General features: G+C 42.7%; 1 protein-coding gene across 1 annotated transcript; it reads left to right on the top strand.

Annotated features, from left to right (window-relative positions):
* Positions 1-4,028: 4,028 nt before the first annotated feature.
* On the top strand, positions 4,029-17,474 carry SMIM13 (small integral membrane protein 13). Its single transcript, XM_075084060.1, has 2 exons — positions 4,029-4,504; positions 13,840-17,474. Exons 1-2 carry the CDS (start codon positions 4,429-4,431, stop codon positions 14,031-14,033), a joined length of 270 nt encoding a protein of 89 aa, XP_074940161.1. The 5' UTR covers positions 4,029-4,428; the 3' UTR covers positions 14,034-17,474.
* The last annotated feature ends 4,824 nt before the right edge of the window (positions 17,475-22,298 follow it).

Below are 22,298 nucleotides of genomic sequence, written 5' to 3'. Positions count from 1 at the left end.
AAATCTGCCTGGCTTACTTTAACTTGCTCTTCTTGTGCATACTCATTTTAATAAGCCTTATTTTCAAAAAGAGCCTTCGGCAAGACTCTTGTTTCATCAGTGCCTGGTGTGGATGATAATAAATAAGCAGGAGGCCATGAATGATGCAAGGGTCTGGAGAAAGAGAAATTACAATGTTGTTGAAGTGGCTGAAATGCCTTTTCAGGACTAGAATACAAACTTTATATAACAAAATTTCCATGTGCTTATAGGGAGATCATTTAAATCTCTTTTTTCAACAGCTAGCCAATGATTTTAGTCTTCCTTCTGCTGTCTCCCTCAGGGTAACTGAATGTAGATTTTTCAAAGTGCTGAGCACTTACAGCTGCACCTGACATTGGCAAAAGCTGTGCTACAAATAAATTAAATGCAAGGGAAATATGAGATTTTCCCCCATATACCAGCTGAAAAGGAGGCCAAAAAGGGCACATCCAAAAGCAGTTGATACAAATGTATATTTCAGCCTCAGTCCGCTCCCTGGTGAAGGAGGGATAATAACATCCCTCGCCTTGTCTTTGTATGCAAACGCAAACACTAGTTCACTGTGAAACAACTGGTTAGTCTAGATGCATCGGCTCTCACACTCTGAAAATGAGGCTTGTGCCCTCAGCACCTGAATCTCTCTTCTTGTCACTTGTCTTTAGCTCACCTATTCGCAGCATCGCATGGCCTTGATGCTCCGTGGGACTATGTCAAATGCTGCTGCTTTGTCCTGACCCATGGCCTGGCGCACTGTTTGGCAGCGGCCCTCTCAGCGCCAGCTCACCAGTCTTGCGCTGCCGTCCCTTTGTTGCTTGATGACCCGACCATCCTCTTTCCTCCATGCCCAAAACATATCTCAATGCACAGGTGGTCATACACACTGAGAGAGAAGATGTGAAAAGTTTGATCAGTGCTGAGCATCCCAGGGAAAATATTAAATGTAGAATATTGATAGTACGCAGTGAGCAAGTATTGCAAGATAATGGATAAAAGACCATAATGACATCATCAGTGGGTTTTTTCCATCCTCTTCAGGGAATCGATGACCTGTATTCAATTCTGTAACTCCATATTGCACATATACACATAAGGAACTGGATAGAACAAGCTTAGATGTGTATAAACAACCTTATCTCTGAACTTCAGTTATTAGAAAACCTCACCTTTCCAACACTAATCTTTTTTTCTTCTGTGGGATTTCACAGATTTTTGGAAAAGGAAAATACCCATATTGTAGCTCACTTATGCCAAACGCATCGTCACTGGTATTGGTATGTATTTCTGGCATGTCGGCACATGAAATGATATCTAGCGGGATGGATGTGTATGTGTTCACATAATTTAACTTTGGTCTGAAGAAATTCTTAGATAAAATATATGCAATATTATGTTTGGGTTTTTCATTCAGATGGAAATCTGTATGTATGTTTCATTTGACACAACATATTCCAAGTGGCACAAATAAAAGCATTTATTTCATGTATTAGGAAAAACAGGATAACAAAGATTGTATTCACCAAATAGTTGGAGGAGGAAGTGTTTCTCCTTTTATCTCATGGCTTGGTTAGAGTGTAACACCCACAGCTACCCCTGGCCTATGCTTGCAGGGTCTGAACTTCTACCTGCTATTTAAGTGCTCCAGCCATTATGCTAGAAAGTCTTTTTTACCTGCTTGTTGTCTGTCCTGAGGACAATTTCAGTAGTTCATCCATACCGACCTTCAGCGGTCTTAGGCCCCCAAGACCAGAAGAAAGTCTGGAGCAAGGACGACTTACCCTCAGCAGAGGAGGACCAGGTTAGGGAATACTTAAACAAACTGGAAATACATAGGTCCCTGAGGCCTGACAGGTTGTGCCCATGAGTGCTGAGGGAGCTGGCTGATGTCATAGCAGTTACCTTTGAGACACAGTGGTAACTGGGAGATGTTCCTGAAGACTGGACGAGAGCAAGCGTCACTCCCATCTTCAAGGGCAAGAAGGAAGATCTAGAGAACTATAGGATAGTCAGCCTCACCTCAATCCTGGTGATGGAGAAATTCCTCCTGGAAATTGTCTGTGAACAGATGAAAGACAAGAAAGTGATTATGAGTAGTCAACATAGATTTATAAATGGGAAATCATGCCTAACTGACCTGACGGTCTTCTGCAACAAGGTGACTAGCTCGGTGTATGAGCTAGAGAAATGGACACTTTCTTTACGTCCTAGAGAAAAGGGCACTTAAATAAACAAAATTAAGGTTTTCCAAACTGAACATACAGTGATTAAAAGACCTCCTACCTGTGCAGTGTAATATCAGAAATCTAATTGCTATCTGTTTTCATCTTTATTTCCTAGAATATTGCCTTGGATGGTATCATGTATATTTGATCATGTATATTTATCACTCCAAAACTACTTCATTCCAAGATAATTTTTCCTTCAGTTACGGATGCTGGGTGGTTCTGCAATGCTTGGGGATGTGATGTGAAATAATTAAGTACTATCACTAAAACAGTTTGGAACCATAGGGTGACGTACATGAAATATTTTAACAGCCTTAAAATGCGACAGCTATTTTACAGGAAACAGAAAGTGATGGTCCCATATATATATATATATATATATATATGCAAAAAATCAGAGAAACAGAACAGTGTAGTTAGGAAGGAGCTTAAATGTTTTTCAGAAGTGAATATGGTAGTAAATGTTACGGGTTTGTTGTTTGTTTGCAATACAGAGGAAACCTTGCTCAAGTATGTGTAACAACTGCTTAGGCTAGAATTAGTGTGACATTTAAAGATCAGGAGACGTGTCAAAGTTACTGAGAAATGACAGAGAAAGTGTTTCAAGTGAAACGATACTTGCAAATGACCCATGCTGGGCAGAGTATTAAACAAGGCTGGGAATGTTGGGAGAAAAGGCTAGGTATGGAAAGACAGAACTCTGGTTTGACTTGGTGAAGTGGCAGCAAATTTAAGGCTGTGAATGGGGGAGTGCATGTGCAGGCAATTCTGTTTTACAGGTATCTTGAAAGGAGAAGGCATGTGGCATGCTCAGTCTGCAGGAAAAACAGTAAGAATTTAAAAAAACTCCTCTTTTAAGTGAAGCTACATAATCCATAAAATAAACATGAAGGCGAACTTGATTAGCTTTCTCTGATGTCTCACTGCAGTGGCGACATCTTCATGGGAAACTAGGCTTCTGTAGTAGTGGATTTAAACACACATTTTTCAGTAGTTTTAGAAACATTAACCAGCGTCTCCTATGCAACAAAGGAAACTTGTAACGTTTTTCCAGTGCTAAAGGCAAAGTCCGTACCAGAATCAAGATTATCTCACCCTTATCTCATGATTCCTGGAAGATACTGTTTCCTCAGATTTCTCTTAAGGGGAAGAGAGCACCTTTGACGTATTGCTACAGTGTCAGCTGAGGGCAAGACCCAAGGTCATGTGGAATCTGAACCCCACTGGGGTGGCGTAGATGCAAAAAGGGTGCCTTAGCTAAGGCCTGGCGGCCCTGCCGCCCCCTTACCTAGCCAAGAGCGGGGAGCAAGGGCAGCAATGACAGGAGGGAGAAAGAGGAACCAGAGGCCGGGTTGCCCCATCGTTACAGTGACCCAAAGCCCTGCGCAGGAAGCAATCTGTCCTGCAGAGCTTCTCTTCTCCTCAGGGCTTCAGCCACGGCCCCACTCGTGTTTTACCACCGGCGCTGCCCCTTTCTTCTCCCCCTCTGCCTCATCCAGCCCCTACAGGCCGCGGCACCCGGCCGGGGTCCCACCCGGCCGGCCCTCCCCTCGTTGCTCTCAGCCGGACCCGCCGTGCTGAGGGAGCCCCGGCACCCACCCGGGTGGGGTGCAGGGGCCGCCCCGGCCGCCGTTCGGCGCCGGGAGGGGGCGGCGGGGAGCACGCCGGGAATTGTTGTCCCCGCTGGCGGCGGCGCCCGCCCGCTCCGGTCGCTGCGGCGAGGGTGGACAAACTACAACTCCCAGCATGCACCGCTCCCCGCCCCGCCTCACCGTAGCGCGCCTCAAGGCCCGCCCCGTCTCGCCGCCACCGCCGCTCTTCACGCCGGTTGTGAAGCGGCGGGAGGAGACGGGGCCGGTGCCGGCGCCGGCTCGGGTCCTCCCGGCGGGGCTGTGGAGCTGCCGTTTCCCTCCCTTCCCCGGGGGGTAGCGGGGCGGTGCGCGGCCTCCTCCCCGTAGCCGCCGGCGGGTTTTTGCCCTCACCTCAGCCCCGAGGCGGCCTGCCGAGGGGTGACCCGCCGCGGGGCCGGCCGTGCCCCGGTGCCCCTCCCGCGGGGCTGAGCGGGCCCCGACAGCCGCCGGCGGGGCTCGGCTCGGCCTGAGCGGTTGCCGGGGGGGTACAGCGTCGCCGAGGAGGGGCCCCCGCCGCCGGCCGGGGTGGGGGGAGAAGGCGGGCGGCCGGCGCCATGTGGCAGAGCATCGGGCTGACCTTGCTGGTGATCGTGGCCACCCTGGCCTGCGTGCTGCTCTTCATGCTGTGCGGTGAGTCCCGCCCGCTCCCCCTGGGGGGCGAGGGGGGGGGGCAGGAGGTACGGGAGGACTGGCCTGGCTTCGGGGTGCAGTGCCCGTGTCACCGCCCCCCCGCCCTCACCCCCACTTTCTCAATCTCTGGTAGTTCCTCTTTGCTCAGATTGACTTGAAGGAAACTAAAGAGCATCGTGCCCCGGGGTGTGGGGGAGCGTGCGGGGTTCGCAGCGCCCCCTTCTCGTTGTTTTCAAATAATTTTAAACCTTGAAATGCTTCCAGAGCTTAATTCGGTGACTAATCTGTAGCTAACAGCCTTTTTAGTGGACGGACTACCGCGGGGTCACTCTGTGCGACTTGTACGTGGGTCTGAAATGCCAGTGAACAGAAGTTGTTAATTTCCTACTGATCCTCTTCAGCTCCTGACGCCTGTTTGCTGGAGTAGATTGAGAGCAGCTCTCGGGAGGCTTTTTTCTTACGTTCATCCAAAACTTGTATTGTTTTTCAATGCAGAGAGAAGGGTTATTTCAATGGGAGGCACGACGTACAGATCTTTTGGAGTTCTTGGAAGGAATCAGCAGCGTAGTGGGTGTGGGTGTTGTGATCAATATCCTGAACTTAGAGCTCTAATAAAAAAAACCCCAGCCCAAAAATCACCACCACCAAATTCGAACTATGCCATAGCTTGTGAAAGGCTAGTGAAATAAAAAGCAAATGCCATGTGGGTTTATAAGTGATTTTTTTTGAAAACCAAGGGAGCAAAGCGAAGAGTCAGCTAACATTTAATACTGAAAAGAAATTGTTAATTGTGGTCAAAATGGCAGAGCATTGTGAAAAGAATTTGCAATATCAAGGGACCGCGTAATAGGAGGTGAAATCCAGTATTAACATGTATGGAGTAACACACAAGTGTGAAATATGTGCATGAATAACTTATGTGGGGAAACAGAATGGCTTTGAACTGAGCTGTTAGTATCTTAAAGAAAGGATTAGCTGAAGTAATTGCAAGCATTTCTCCAAAGTATCCGTTTAATGCTTTCTAGCAAACAAATAGGCAAATCAAACATTAGAAGCTTAAAATAAAATAGCAGATGTCATATATTGCTACAGGAATCTACCATGTGCCTGTGTCTGAAACAGTGTATTACTTTATTTAAAAAAAAAATAAATGCTAGTTTCTTTTTACAAGATAGGATGATGACAGCTATGTAACGATTTCTGCGTGAAGAAATTCTAAATAGGTTAGATCTGTCTAGCCTGGAAAATGGATGACTGGAGGAAGGGTGATGATTATAAGACTGAGTAGAATGCAAAAGGTAAACTGAGAGTGGTTGTGAAATTTCATCATTACAGAGGAATTGGAGTACATAAAGTTAAATGATCAAGCAACAGGCTTAAACCAAAAAGTTTTCTTTTACAAAACAGGGAAATAAACCGCAAGGTCATTAACAAAGAGTATTTTGAATACTGAAACTTTTATCATTTGAAGTTCATGGAAGAAAGGTCAACATCTTTAAGCCATAGTATTAATACTCAGGTAAGGAAACTTCTGAAATACAGATAACTGGGACTGCGAGGGTACGTGAGGGTGTACCTGGTATACTTTCCCTGGTCTTGTGCTCTCTTCTGTGTCCTGTACTGTCTGTTGTTTACAGACTAAGCTGTGACTTAAGTGGATATTTATTCTGAGTTGGTTTTTATTAAAGTTTCTATGTGCTCGTTAGGTGTTGTCTGGCCACTTTTTGTCTTTTAGAAGATGTAACATGGTACTTAGTGGGGTTTTTATGTTTTCAGAGTATGCATATCAGATCTTTACTTACTGCCTTGCAGAAAGATTAAAATTACTTTAGAATAGACTGTTTTAGCTGGACAGGATCTACAATGCTCGTTTAGTCCAACTGCCTGACCAGTTCAGGGCTGACCAAGTTAAAACATGGTATTAAGGGAATTGTCCAAATGCCTCTTAAACACTGATAGGCCTGGGTGTTGACCACTTCTCCAGGAAGCCTGTTCCAGTGTTTGACCACACCCAGGAGCTAAAGAAATGCTTCCTAATGTCCAGTCTAAACCTCCCCTGGTGTTGCTTTGAACCAATCCCATGCATCCTGTTGCTGGATCCCAGGGAGAAGAGATCAGCACCTTCTTCTCCACTTCTCCTCAGGAAGCTGTAGAGAGCAACAAGGTCACTCCTCAGCCTCCTTCTCTCCAAAGTAGACAAGCCCAAAGTCTGTAGCTACTCCTCACAGATGTGCCTTCCAGCCCTGTCACCAGCTTTGTTGCCCTCCTCTGGACACATTCAAGGACCTTCACATCCTTCTTAAATTGTGGGGCCCAGAACTGCACGTAGTACTCAAGGTGAGGCCACATCAACGCCAAACACGGGGATAATTCTGATTTTGCCACATGCTGTTCAAAATCAGAAACCAGGATCATTTTCTCCAGGCCTTTCTGGTTTTGCCTGTATGTGACAAATGGAATTGAAACACTAAGGATATCTCTAACTTTGCCTGCCAATTTAAACATCTTTCTATTGTTCTTTTGCTTAAAGAGAGCAAGAGTAATTAATAAATTACTTATTTTTAAGTGGCTTATAGATACTTACCGGTTTGGAGTTCCGTATTGTACATTCAATTTGGATTCACTGAATAATTTGCTTTGAATCCTTCATCATATTTTACTTTCAAAAGTATCAGAGCTTTTAAAATGATTACTAAAAGTCACCTAGACTTCAAAGGTACCGAGCAGAGGAATCTGATGTATTCATTGTTTTTTTGGGGGGGATTTGAACTGTTACCCTGTTAGAAGTGACTCAGTAGGATTTTATAATGATTTACACTATTGGTGATGATTTTTTCCATCATACAGCATTTATTAGTTAATATTGGTACACTTCTAGTTACTGTGTCATGATTATTAGCGGAAAATATTAAAGAAAAACAGTGTCCAGACACTACTAGAAGACATGGTATACAAGCTACTTCCAGTTTAATTGTTTATCTGTACCAGTGATAGGCAGTTCCTTATCCACCTTCTTACCTACAGGTCTCTATTCTTCACAGTCTGTTAAACTCTCAGGGAAACAGAGTACTATGTGTGACAGAATATGAGTAAATGCCAGCCAGTGAGACATACAAATTAATGGACAAACCTGACACAAGAGTGGTTGGATTTAAACTTGAGTAAGCTTAATCTGATAAGAATATTTTACAGCCATCTGATGAGAGGTATTGAAACAGCCTTATGAAAAGGACTTACAGGGTCAAGAGCTATAAGTTGGATTTTTGAGTGGCTTATAAAAGGACTTGTGGTGTGAATGCTTGCAGAGAACAGTAAACTTAAATATCCAGGAGACATCCTAGGATCGTGTGGATTTCTGCAGCTTATCACAAATATGATGTGATAGGTGATATAAAAACTTAAATAATAGGGAAAAAAATCATTTAATCATTTTTCTAAAGTGAAAAGATAAAAATTGAAGCACAAACTATCAGAAATTATTTGGACCAGTTCTTCAGCCATGTGAAAAGCAAATGTTTATGCCTGAATTAGGCATTTATGTCTATAAAAGTTCCTTGAATAAATGACCTGATTTCTTTTTCTCTTAAACATTTCTGGATGCTTGCAACTGCTACTTTCAATGTTAATCTGAATTTGTTAGGAAGCGCAGAGGGGCTTGCAGCTAGCAACATCTCTATTTGTACACTGATCACATCTGACACAGAAACCATTGAGGGGCTGTAAGCAGTGATTTTTTTTTTCATTTGGTCTTTAAAAAGTGGGACTAAGGTAACTTGCTTTGACTTTCTTAGTCCCACCCTTTCTGATTTTCGTTCTGTTTTCTGTCTGGTGGTCCCATTGCTGCCTTTGTGTATTCCATGTTCCTGTGCAGATGGGAGGAATTCACACCTAGTTGAGGATATAGGATAAGATAAAATACCAGCTAAGGTGAACTCTGGTACTGCTTACTGCTGTGTATTTGTTTTATTTTTCCCAATGTAGTAATGTGTGGAGCATTGTGAAATTGCAGAAGTGCCTTCAGTGGAACAGATGGAAAGCGTTCATCTCATTTGGCAAGAAAGGCTAATGAGATGTGGTTTGAGAGACATGACCTTAAACCAAAAATCATGTAACTCAAAGTGCTGAAACAAGTGTGTGGTTTGTTTCACAAGTCTGAGTTCAGTTGCAGATGGGAAAACATTTGAGCTCTAAATTCTACCTCAATAACTTTTCTTTAGTGCATTATTTAAACAGTTTTGTAACCATCTTTAAATGAGTCAATCTTGTAAAATACCTCAAAAGATGAGGAAAGTCATGCTTGATTAGACCAGCGGTAAAGAGAAAATACCCTTCAGTTTGAAATTGCATTATGAAACTTATAAATGAGGGATGGGAAGAGAGTGAGTTTCCTTGTGATCAGCAAGCAGCACGTAGTGGAGTGTTGCATTGAATGGGACCAGGTTTAAGGAGCTGTGCAGAACCAAGCACTGTCGCCTTCTGTTATTCCGATATCAGAGCAGTGTATGCTTCCTTCAGTCTGATCTTCTCCATAGCAAAGCTATCGGCTAGGGCAGTGTATTATCTACTTCTTAGAAATGGTGCAGCATTAAAGTGACTTGTCTGCATCAGATTTCTTCTGAGACCACAGAGCTCAGCGTAAAACCCTGTTCTTCCAAATCTCAGGCTAGCATCTAGACCCCTGTCCTCCTTCCTCTTTTTTTTTTTTTTTTGTTCCAGATATAGCTGCTTAAGTTTTTCTGTGATAGACACTTCAGCATTTGAATACAGGGAACATTCACCTTGGTAATAACCCAGTTCTATATTAGTCTTCATGTGCTGCAGTAGTAGCATCCTATTTTCAGATCAGCAGGGACACAGAGGTGAAGTGATCTTGCAAGACTGCACAGAAAGCCCACAGTAGGGTCAGAAATAGAAGACAGATCTTCAGACTGTCTTATGCTGTTACTGCATCACCTTCCTTCCTTTCTTTGTTTCATTTGTATTTCACGTAAGAAAAATCAGGTTGCGTTACCCTAGCACTCCATATTATCGCCGGGTTTTTTGTTTTGTTTGCTCTTGCTGATTCAAATGGAAGAGAAAAGGATGCTCCAATAAAGAAAACCCTCCCTCTGTTAACTTTTGCATACAAGCCAGCGTAAGGGGAATGAAATACATGGACCTGAGACTTGTACCCCTCACCTTTTGATGGGGAGTAACGTTGTAGTCAGAGCACTTTTTCTTTCCCCTTTACAAAGAACAAAGAGCTAGTGTGGGAAATAACAGAAAAGGTAGCTTCAGTGCAACATAGTCAAATGCTAAAAACTGTTTAACATCCTGATACTACATAGATGTTGCATACATCTGTGTGTGAGTCAGAGGAGGCTTTGACTCACGGTCCTGTCTTAACAAACACGTTGCATCATGATTTATAAGAGGGGTTGACATACTGATTGTATGAATGCCAAATGTGGCTTAAATGTCTTTGAACGGCACCTGGCTGTGGCATTGTGAGTGAGACAGTGGCTTCCAGCTTTTAGTGAGTACTAAACGCTGCAGAGGCTGGGAGCTGATTTTTTGCCTAAATGCAAAATACCGTCTGTCTGGCAGGCAGGATATCCCTACTCTGTCTGGATTTGGGTATCTGCTATGTCAAGAGCTGGAGCCCCTGCTTTGCACTGCGGTGATGTACTGGTGGACCTGGCTTCCTTCTTTGAGAGGCAACTTCTTTCACCAATTAATGGAGAAAAAATTTATATGATAGTTTGCATATCATCACTGCTTGTTTGCTGCAGATGTATTGTGCTGTTTGACTTCCACAGGTTCAGTCGAGCTAAGGATGATGTGAAAAGGTAAATCAAATAGCTAAAGAAAATAAAGTAAGCACTGGAAGACTAATTCAAATAAAATATTTTGTGTGTGGTGAAGTTAAATCAGTAGGGCCTCTTTGAGAGCGGTTTGCCTGGACAAAGTGGAAGCACTTGAGGTACAAACCGGTGGCGTCAGTTACCTGTCCAGGAAGAGCTCTACAGCAAGAGAGTTATAAAACTAAACTGAGCTGCAAAGACAAGAATGTGTGGAAATGCTTATTTTCCTTTTTTGCATATTTTCAATTACTTTACAGTTACAATTACTTTTTAAAAATACACTATTGTGTAACTTGCAGTTCTTCAGTGTAGCATGACCTCAGGTTTTACAATTCTGCAGTGTTCTTAAGAGGCTGCGAAATTAATGGAAAATGCATCGTTTTCTGAATCAGAAGTAACTCAGTACTGTGAATATGCCTCCAGGCTTTGTCTGTGCATGTGCTTTTGTTTAATGGTATATTTAGTTGATACTGTTGCTGGTGAGAGTTTCTCTTAGCCAGAATAACTTGTTCTTTAGTAGCCTGGTTATTTCCAAAGAAATTCTTATTTAAGTGTTTAGTAACAGTGAAGTGACAGGGAGTCTCAGCTGAAGAGGCGGTCTAAAGTTGATTCAGAGAAGTGTGTTTTGGGGACTTTTTTTTTTAACTTTCCATCCAAGCTGACAATGTAACTAGAGCAAGTGAAGGAAAGAAATCTTTCTACTTTTATTACCTTACACCTAAATGTCTCTGGTACAGGATGGAAGATGATGTGAGGTTTTGAAACTCTAGTTTCGGAGCCTGGTTACCCTCCTGCTATTATCACTGGCTGAGCCTGTTATTTTCTTTTCAGTGCACTGCATCGTGGTTCGTTTCATCTGTCTCTTATTATTGGTCTGGTTGGTTGTTGACTGTAACCAGTCTGGTTGGCTGATTATATACACTGTCTTGTTTGTTGTCTTGAGGTAGAGAGCTCTGAAATCTCTTTATGGCACTCAGTATTTTGGATACTCAGACCATTGTGCTCTAACTCAAACCAAACATTAAAAAAACAAAATTAACGCTGATTTTTGAGAGTGTCTGAGAATGAAGTGTGAATTTTCTTTAGTATTTCTATCTGCCTCTCTTCAAATAGTGATTCTGTATTAAGTGACCTGTTTGCAGTGATAGAGGAAGCATGTGGTCTGCTTTATCTAGCCCAAGTTAAAATACCTCCCTTATTTGGTATAAGTAAATACCCCATTATATTCAAGTCATACTTCTATAAAGTGCCCTATAACTCCTTTTTGGGAAGGTGCTGAATATTTTTGGCTGCCCCTGCCCCAGCTCTGCCCCCACTGCCCCAGTGTTCTCTAAGTAATGTGTCTGTTTCACAGTAATTAACTTTGCAGGTGTTTGAGGTAGGATTTTAAACAAACAAACAAAAACCCAACCAAACAATTTGTGGCTGAGAGTATGCCCCTGCACACTGCACCAGATGCTTAAGTGGATTTAGTAGAATGTACCACATGCTTTTCATGCACTTCTAAGTCTGGTGTCGCAAATCTTGGCTCTGCCAACAAACTGGGGAGTTGAAGACATTTTTTAAATTGCTTGTAATATTCTGCCTAGGTCTCACATTCTTGCAAGTTTCTTACATTTATTTGGAATATTCTATGCATTTTCTTTACCATGTAGACTAGAAATGAGCATGGCTTTTGGAAATTTGAATACTTTTAATGATGTGTAGACCCATTAGAAGAATGGATTGATTTATGCTCTTCAGAATGCACAAAACATTGAAGTTTCTGGAGACCTGAAATACCTCTCAGTGGAAACAACTTTAAGAGAGTTGCTACTTCAATTTTTACTTCTGGATCTGAAAGAAAAAAAGATGCCAAAACCAGGCATTGGCAGTTGAGGTTTTTTTTCCCCCCAGGTAAAAGAGTATTTCAGGCATTTGTGGGACATCACATTCAATTTAATCACAAGTCATTTAAAGGTTTAGGCATTAATCAAAAAAGGACATACTTGGTGTAGGCTTTAGGAATTAATTTAAATTGTAAAAGGCTGTCATGTTAAAGCTTTCCTCCGACTGTCCTCAGCAGCAGAAAAGTCCCTGCAGGATGTGAAAAGTATTCCAGGAGGGAGGGGAAGGGTGAGATCTTGTTTCCTCCTGAGCTATGGCCTGCTTGTATTGGCACGACTGATTACAGAAGAGGAAGAAAAATAGTAGTACGGTGGTTACACAAGTGCCACTTGTTAGTGTTTCTTCCCCTTGCCCAATATGCCCCTGTTGTCCACGCTCAGAAGTCTGTCTCTGCTGACAGCTGTGCGATTGGGAGGGTGGGTTTCCCTAGCTCTGTAAAATCAGGCTCTTAATATTTGTGTAGGTCTGCAGTATAGGCTTGAATAGCTAGCAAGACCACCTGAACAGAGGATGGGAGTATTAATTTCTAGCTCTACGCAAGACAGATGGTTTCTGGTGTTGCAGATGATGCTTATCTAGCCTATGTTTTCAAATAGCTGTTTACATTTTATGCTGCTTAACTGCATATTTCACAGGCCAGTTACATTCCTATTCTATGGATGATAAAATTTGACTGGTTAGCTAGAGGGCAAGGGATATCACTGCTGCTCAGCTGGGTAAAACTCCAGTCTCTGTTGACCTAAATGCTTAGATAAGGGAGACTTTTTAAAAGGAAGATTCCGGTTTAGGTTTAGATAAATTTATATCTGCTTTTTTAAGTTCCTTGGCTATCTGTTATAGAAACACCTGAGGAGCTGGATCTTAAATATTTTTTCAAGGTATATTCTAGAAATGTGAGCATCTCAACTCTTTACTTGCATAGTTTTGGGACCCAGAGCATTTTAGCAGTGGAGCAGAACACATATTTACCAGAGAATGTTAATTTTTCTTTAATGGGATTTGGGCATGGTGAGGGAACACCTTGAATTTGGGGGATTTGGTCTTTTAGTGAACATGTTAAGGAAGACCGTGTGCATTTCAGAATAGCATGTTTTATTATAAAACCTATCAATTTCAAGATCTCTACAAGTGGCCTTAATACCAACTATGTAATGCTGCTTTTAAAATATGATTTTTCAGAATGATGTGTTTGCTGAGTGAGGCTACAAACCCTGGTACTACCTTTTTACATTGCCTGTGTAATGAATCCCAACTTTGTGTTTTAGGTATAACCACAGAAAATACTTGTCTCCTGACAATTACGGCCCTCATCTGTGCCGTGGTGACCACCGCTTGCTGTGGCAGTACAACTTGGAATGTGTAGGTCCTTGCCTGGAGCTTAAATGTTTGCTTCTGGATGAGGACAAACTTTATCAAGTGGAATTGGTATTGTAGGACCGTAGAAAGGAGTGGGTGTGTTGTGGAGGGGTGTTGGGGTTGAGAGCTGGCAGTTAGATGATGGGAGATGATGGAAATTTTTCTCGCTTTTCTGGTTTACTTTGCCTGAGAGCTGACTATCAATTTGTATGAAGTAACTAAACAGTACCTTTTTTCTTTCTTCTGCAGGCTGGTACGTGGTCTGGCAATTGTTTTTGTCTAAATTCAAGTTCCTGAGGGAATTGATAGGTGATACAGGGTCCCAACAGGGAGACAACGAGCCTTCAGAGGCTGAAGCTGAACAGGAGACTCCACCCTCGCCTCAGAGAAGCAGGCAGAAATCTGCTCGACAGCGAAGGGCACCTACAGAAGACACAACTTAAAATACTCCATTGAACTTCTGACTAACTATGAACGGTTAAGCACCTCTGCACTGTGTCATTCAGTGGTTTGATCTTACTGAAAAACTGACTTAAGAGGTAATATTAACACCTGTGGACCTTTACTTCTGAACTACCAATATATGCTTCTTCAGTAGGGGATCAGGGAGGGCTTCAGCAGCAAATCATAGAATCCTGGAAGAAAGGAGGGGTGGAGAGAAATCTCCATCAGAAAAATGCTGAGCTCCTGTAACTCCTATCTCTGTACACAGATTAAAACCAGGTCCTGGACGATAGGCTTAGCCTTTGCATTAGTCTGAACACAGTAAACGATTCAGACTTGAAATGGTTTCTAAATTATTTTTTCTTCACAGCACTGTAACTACATATAGTGAAATTGGGTTTTATTTCCTTAGCTATATATGAATATATTTTTTTCTTCAGCCTTGAGAATGCATGTGAACTTGGAAAAGTTGAAAGAATATCCTGCTTTAGAAAGTATTCTAAAGTGAGATTTTTTTAAGTTGCATTCTTATATATATAAAAAGTATAAGTGAAATATGAAAAATCAATATTAGATGCACATGATTTGGAGGTTTTTATTATCTCCTTTTTTAAAAAAAAAAGGAATCGTGTGGTAAGACCTGTTTTCTTGGTTTTGACATAAGAAGGGTTACAGGTTAAACAGTCCTGCTAGGTTTCTGTATGTTTCTCCTGAACCTTTTACTCAAAGTCCAACTTGTGTTGGAAGGGGGAAGGTGCCTATGTTACGTACTCACTGAAGTGTCATCTTTGGGTTTTGGATGCAAAGCACTTCCGTAGTTCACTTTGTACACCTTTACATCAGGTATATGGTACCTGACATAACTTCTTCCCTGGAACCAGTTACGGCATTCTGACCAATTTGATAGATGTCACTGTAACACTTTGATAGTGTTTTAGCAATGAATTTGGTACCTCATGTTTGGTGGAGGACTTACTGATTTTTTAGTTTTTTAACTGGTAACAAGCAATTGCTCCTGTTTTCTTTGAGGATGAGTTATACAGCTGTTTTGACATTGTACTTCAGAATGAGAATGAAGAGCTCTGCTTCTGTTCCTCTAGCCACTCTGATGCATGAGACCTCTGGGAAGAGGGAGGACATGCATGTACCACCTCTGATGTGTGTATGAGAGAGAACTACCAACATATCATATCATGAACAGCTTCAGTTATCTCTCAAAGCTTAGATATGTGGTGGAGTTTCGATCATCAGTTCCCTGTATAAAAACTGTTAAACAGGACTACAAAATTAGTCTTGTTCTTTGAGCTGTTAAAAAGTTTAAACCTATGACTTCCAAACTTGTGGTTTGGTTCATTCATACGGCTAGAAACAACAACGTTTAGCTTTTTCGTCAAGCAGGCCTGCATCTGGGAAAACAGCACTCTTTTAGTGCCTTTATGTTTTAATTTGTCATTGGTGAATACTGTTCAAAAGCTAATGAGAGCATTCGCTTCATAAAATACATAAGATCAGCCCCAACCTTCCTTCGGAGTCTAAAAGTCTTTGTTTCGTTTACTAGCATGTATGTATAAGCATGCTTTGTATTACAGGGTTACATTTTCAAGCATGATTAGGCAGTGCTCTGCGCACATCCTTTAATCACGTGTAGAAATATTGATAGTCTCGTTCCTCTGTCCTGTCTGCTGGCAAGGGAATGCCGAATGTTGGGGTTTTTCTAATTGGTAAAATTCCCATTTATTCAAACTGAGCAAAAGCAATCAGATTCTATTCCCTGCTGCTTTTGGTCGTTTGCCTTGCACAATTTAATGCCACACTATTCTTGTGTCTGTATAATCTTTTCAAATGATGAGACTTTCAGTTTAGCAGTGCTAACCAAGTACTGGTACATTTTTCTTAAGAAACATATTTAGCATCTTTGTCTTGAGCTTTGCAATATAGGCTTATGAATAAAGATATTTTTTTGTACTGACAATAGGATATTGACACTCCACTGCATTTCACTTTTACCTAGACTTTAGCGCACCGAAGGTGGCAAAAGGCTGATGCTTACAGTATCCCTGGCTGAGATAAGTAACAGTTAACTCAGTCTCCGCTTCTAGTAGCTGTGAAGAAATGTGAAGTTACAGCAATATACACAGCTAGTCAGTATAGCTCTAAAAGTGCAAGAATCATGACTCTGGAGCAAGTTAATGAAGGAAAAATCCATACGGGTTTGAATGCTGACACTGATCAAATATGCAATAAGATGGATGTGGAGCCTCTGCGCAGCTCATCTGCTCTAGCCAAACAACTTCCTTCTCCCGTCCTTGCTGTATGTAGGTGTACATTTCACTCCCCAAAGTTATTTTCAGGCTCTTTGTTTTTAAACAGCCAATGCTATTTTTTTTAACGTTGCTGTGACATAGCTGCCAATAACGCTGTCTGCCTAGTGTATAACTTTAATCATCTTAGCAGTAGCAGGCCAAAGGTCTATATTCTGTGGTTTGGAAGAGTTTTGGAATGCTGATGTCTTCTGTCAATGCATAATTTTTCCTGAAGGAATCTGTAGTAAAATCTCTGTCCAGGGCGCTTCGTGCAAAAGCGAAGCTGTATGTGTGAAAGCATACTTGTGATAAGACCTGGGTTGTGATTGCTGGCAGTCCAATATACTCATGTCTTTGAATATTTTAACCAAGGATCTTCTGAAATGTTACCGGTGGGTAAGCACTTAATTTTGAATTGACCCATTCAAGTCTGAAACCATACAAAGGCAACAGGTTACACAGTTGGTCTTGTTTTGTTTAGTAGCACCTATTTTTAAAACTGTTTATTGCCTTTTTTGTTGCAGCCGTTCTCTTGAATGTATTTTGGGTTCTTTGGGTTCTTATTTTAAACACAGTCATATCACTTTGCAGGGGCTCTGTAACTCCAGGATAAGCAGTAATGATTGGTGTTGTACATGACAGTTAATTTAAAACAGTTACTGCAATGAAGGCTGGAACAAACACAATTGTTCCAGTGGGGGGAAAAAAAACGACAAAAGCTATTGCTAAAATGAGTGTAAACAATTTTGTTCATGTTGAATTGCGTAATTCAGACCTGTTGGGGAGCCACTAAGGTTATTATCGTGGTGACTTTATGTTTGCCCGTGAGGCTAATTCTATGCAGTTTATCCACTAAGCACTGCTGCTGTAGCTGTTTGCAGTAAATGCCGTATACTGTGCTGCAATCTGTGAGCAACTTGCTGCTTAATATCAGGTTTTACACTGAACTAGACCTGTGTGTGTACTTCTGTTTTGTTTGGGAATGACCGGCATAAAGAACGTGCTCAATGCGGTCATTTGCTTCTTCAGTGTTAACAATAATGTACCTAAAGCTTCTGTGGTTGTCTAGTTTCATCGTTAACGGTTCTTTTAACTGACTGCACAGATGAAAAATAAAGTAACCAAACTTGATATGAATACTTGATCTGAGTGGTTTTCTGGCTTTTTTTTTTTGAATGGGATTTTGCCTGAAGAATAAGACTTCTTGTTTGAGTGTGCATCACTACAAAGGAAGCCTTGTCAAAGGTCACGTTCTAGCTGGCGTAATAGCTACAGATGACTTCATCTTAAAGAACAGGTTAGTGTGTATCTTGTAGAACCTTAGTTATTAAAGGTGTTTTTCTGCCTTATCCTTGAAAGTTGTAATTTCATTTTAGCATTTAAAAAAAACAACCCCAAAAACCAAAACAACAAAAAACCCTAACAAATCAAACAATGAAACAAACCCAACAAAAACGAAACCACCTCCTTCCTCCTGTCTTGATACTTTTAAGATTGGTTGTAGACTTTCTAGTTTGTCTAAAAGTAATTGTGGTGGTAGAGTAGGAAGTTGTCCTAGTTTGGAAAAGAAAAGGAAATGAGAATGTGCTTCATTTCATCCCTGATTGCTTCTCAAGTAAAATGCATATATTGAATCCAGGATTCTTTTATTGAAAAATAAGAGATTAAAAGGAGATTTTTGGAGGGGGAAAAAAAAAAGATAAAATCTCTTTAATCTTGAGATTGAGATGGTTTGCTATTGTCCTACTCTTCTCACTTGTAAAAGCATAGTGCAATAAAATGCCATGGCATTGTGTAACTTGAGCACTTGGGTCTCTTGACTTCAAAAAGTTCAAGTTGGTGGTTTGGAGGGGGTGTTTGGGGGGGTTAATGTAAGTGGGAACGATGTAAAGACTTGTTGTTACCCTTGAGTCCTGTAAGACCCTGCGTTGAGGACGTCCTAGAAGAAACAGGAGATACTGCCTGGGGACCTGAGCAGTTGTGAGAGGGCGGAGCTTGGTGCAGGGCTCTGGCATCTGCAAGGCACGACCAGGCAGCCCTAAGACGACTCGGGTAGGTCAGGCACACCAGGTATGCAGCATCGATTGTGTTCTCTAACACTGATAAACCCCCTGAAGCCTGCTTGGTTTGTGGCTGGATGGCATCACATCTGCTGTGACTTCTGATTCTGGCACAGTTTGACCTTTGTCTCTCCGAAAGAGACTGTTCTGATCGACCTCTGATGCCGGGGGGGTGGGGGCACCTTCACAAACAACGGGCACAGGTACTTCCATATCGGAAAATGCTCATCCTTCCCCCCCCCCAGAGCAGCAGTGGGGCCATGCCAAGGCAGAAGGCAGGGAACTGGGAATTTCACTCCATGGCTCTGATTTGCAGGTCTTCTACTGACTCTTGGTGTTAGCCTCTTTATTTTCCAAAATCGTGAAGTTTCTTTAACAATTGCAAGGTTTAAGTGTTGCCAGTGATGCTTATTGCAGCCTTAGCTTTTACACTTTCCAAAGGATTTGGATACTGAGGACAACTTTGATACTGCTTTTCCTTGTCCTGATTTCCAGGATGCCCTCACATTTCTTCTGAATCCTGGAGTGATGGCACGGGTAGGGGAAAGTGCTTATCCCTGGACTGGCTGCTTAAACAGGTGAATTGCTTACAGTGCAGATCCAGTCTAAAACCCTGGAGGATTTTAGTGTCAAAGGTGAGTAGAAAGGGCGCACTGGGGCTGGTGTTTCACCACTAGATGGCATGGCCCTTCAAGATTTGCCAGTAGAGGTCCACCTCGCAGGAGAAACACTGAGTGTCCGTCGGAGCCAACGCTGTTGAGCTCCTTTGCATTTGCTTTCCCTGTTTTTTGTCATTCTGTTGGGGCTTGGCGGGGCTGGGAAGTACAAGGGCAGCTCCTTGCAGGGCTGAGCCTGGTTCTTGTTTGGCTGTATGCTTCATGCCGAAAAAAGCTGTGGGACACATGGAGTCTCGTGTCTGGGGAGCTTGCATGTTGCCCTGCAGCACAGGAGGGACACTGGATTTTGCTTTGTAAAGAAAGTGACCTCGAAAATTATTTGTCCTAAGAAGGGAGGTCTCAAAAGTGCCAGAAGGGATCTGCTTTTCTTAGGTCTCACCGTGCTAAAGAAAAAACCACCAAAACACACCACAGCAGCACTTCTTCAGGTCTTGGGGTTACAAAGATATTGTAACACTATGAACAGCAGCTTAAAAAAATGTTTTGGTTTTGTGGGTTTTTTTTCCCCAGTCCAATCACAAGGGCAAGCTGCCTGTGGTCCAGATCTCTTCAAAATCAGTTCACAACTGTGTGTTCTCACACTTCTCATAGTTTCACTGCAAAGATATGAAGTAAAATGTCATTCCACTGCAGCTGGTCTAAATCCTGCAGGTTACTGACCAGGTAAAACAGAGGCTCACAATCAGCTCAGTTTAAAATCTTCTCCCCAAGTCCGATATTAATATTAGACCAATAGTCTAATATTAATTTTAAAAATACAATGTTGATCTAATATTAATGTTAGACTGGGGAACAGAAAGCCTGTGCCGCATTTTCTTTACAGTAAAGACAAATCCTTGAGAAAAGCAACAAGATAGAGATACATTTGGAGCCTTGTTGGGTTATCCTCCTGATGAATTCTGTATTCAGGCTAAAGGAGGAGGAGGGAGCACTTTGTTGCACAAGGCTCTGGAGAAATCTCTTTTCCCTTTCCCGAGCCCCTCATTTATTGACTAGGAGTAACAGCGAGTCCCTATTAGCAGATTTAACATTTACACTTAGAGAGCTGCTGGCATATTTCTTTTCAAATGTGATTTTTTCAGTCTGTGTGGCTTGCCAGGAAAACAAGGCTTATCCCAGCTGTGCAGGTGTGTGCCTGAAGAGTCTATCTGCTCTTTGGGTCTGGAGGACTGCTGCTCTTGTGTTAATGATCCTTAGTGCTTGGCGAGACTGTCTAACTCACAGCTGAGAAGAAAAGCTTTGGGATTAAAAACTGGCTGGCTGTAATCACCTAGCAGGGCTGGGGCTGACACTGGCTTTTACACTGCAGCTCTGCCTGGCGACAGGCAGCTCCACAGGGAGCAGGAGCGCTGCTGGTAGCATGGGACTGCTGCTGGAAAGGACTTGCTTGCCCATGTGCAGGACTACTGCCGCTGTGGCTGCCTGCCCACCCTGTGGGGGCTCAGGCAGAAGGAGAAAGCCTTGGCCCTGGGGCCAGCAGAAGGAAGGACCAGCCTCCTGTGTAGGTATTATTTAGGTCCTAAACTAGGCAGGGTTTCTGGTTTTTTATTGTCTGGACTCCACCCCAAGGTTGACTAGCTAAGATCCATCCATCACATCAGGGAATACAACAATCACACCAGTTTTTCTCCCCTCTCACTTCATGTTAGGTGAGCTGTGCTCACCACCCACACTTTAACCAGGACTGGAGGATGCTTTGAAAGTAATTGTGAGGGACAGCGGGGTAAGCCTGCCCCAAGAAAAGGAAGAAAGTGTGTTGAAAGGAGGAGTGTGGTGCTGGCAGGGTTCGGTGTGTGCTTCCTGCTCCGGGAAGAGGACGCAACAGTCTGAGGACACTGTTTCAAGCTGCAGGTACACGACAGGAGCAGCATTTTTTCTAGGAATGCTAAGTACTTCAGTGGTGGCTGCAACAACAGGTTTCTTGAGATGTCCCACATGTAGATAAACAAATGTACTTAATTTGGTAAGTAATGAAAGCCTGTAACCTGCTGCCCCAGGATGTCACGAAGATACATTTGTGAACCTGCAGATACAGGCTAATGGAGGCCTCCCTGGGCAGATCCCAAGTTCATAGGGTAATGAGAGGTATAGGCAAGGCTGTATTTCCTGAACATACCCGCCTGCCCGTTAGAAACAGAATATGGGGCTGCGTGTACCACAGCCTGATCCAACACGACAGTTCTTACCTCCTTAAACATTGGCAGGCTGATAGCTAGAGATGCTCAGAGAATTAAACCAGTAGAATATTGAACACACATATCCCTCCAACTAAAAAAGTCCCCAAAGTCCAGAATGAGAAAAAAAAAATCCTTTGTTTTACAAATAGCTGTTGCGTTTACTGCTACAAATGACCAGCAAGAGACCAGCATTTCTCACCCACCTGTGCCCATGGCCTGGGATGCTGGGCTCTTCTTTTGGGCTTTGTGCTGCTCTCAAGCTGATTAGCTCCCACTTGTGCAAAAGGTGGGGTTTATAAAGCCTACCTATTTTTTTTTTTTAAATTTGTGTTCTTTACCTAAAGTGCAAGTACTAGAGAGAAATCAGGCCTGGAGGACTTGCTGCTGTGCACATGGAATGAGCTTTAAAAATAGATGCATCTCAGCTGGTGATGGGGCCACAGCTGTGGCTTTTCTGTACATACGGCTTGTGCCTTCATCTTTGTGTCTGAGGAAAAGCAGCATTGCTGAGGAAGGGAAAGTAGAGCCTGCTGAAGTACTCTCCTGGAAAGCTATGGATATGTCCAGGTACAAAACACTTACTTTACTGTTCTACTTTATTGTTTTTCTGTAAGATGAGAAGCAGAGCAAAATTCACAGGGCATAGGGATTTTATTCTCTGTTGCCTTTCTTGGGAGCAGAGGCTGGTGTTTTCTACTGAAGTTATTCTGTGTAAAACGGGTTGGATGGGTTGCTCCAAAGATCTTGGTTTGCTGTGGAAGAGATGCCACAGGGTCCTGTGCTACTGCCCTAGTGTGGGACTCTGAGCAGACAAAGGTACCTGTAGCAGGGACCCTCTGATAAGAAGCTGATGAGATGTAACTGGTTCATGTGAATTGTTAGATTCCCCTCTGTGCTAGGACAGCCTGAGGCAGGTTCATCTGCTGGAAAACCAGTAAATTGCAGTAGTCTGGGCTGCACGGTGATGGTCTGGTATCTCGTACTAGCCTCCAAGTGGGTGCTTTTGCTTCCTCCCTTAGTAGCGTTGGTGGTTTGTGGTGTAGGAGC

This window comes from Phalacrocorax aristotelis, chromosome 2, assembly GCF_949628215.1.
Source record: "Phalacrocorax aristotelis chromosome 2, bGulAri2.1, whole genome shotgun sequence".
Lineage (NCBI taxonomy): Eukaryota > Metazoa > Chordata > Aves > Suliformes > Phalacrocoracidae > Phalacrocorax > Phalacrocorax aristotelis.
The sequence above is the reverse complement of the archived record's forward strand: the minus strand, read 5'-3'. Positions and strand labels throughout refer to the sequence as shown.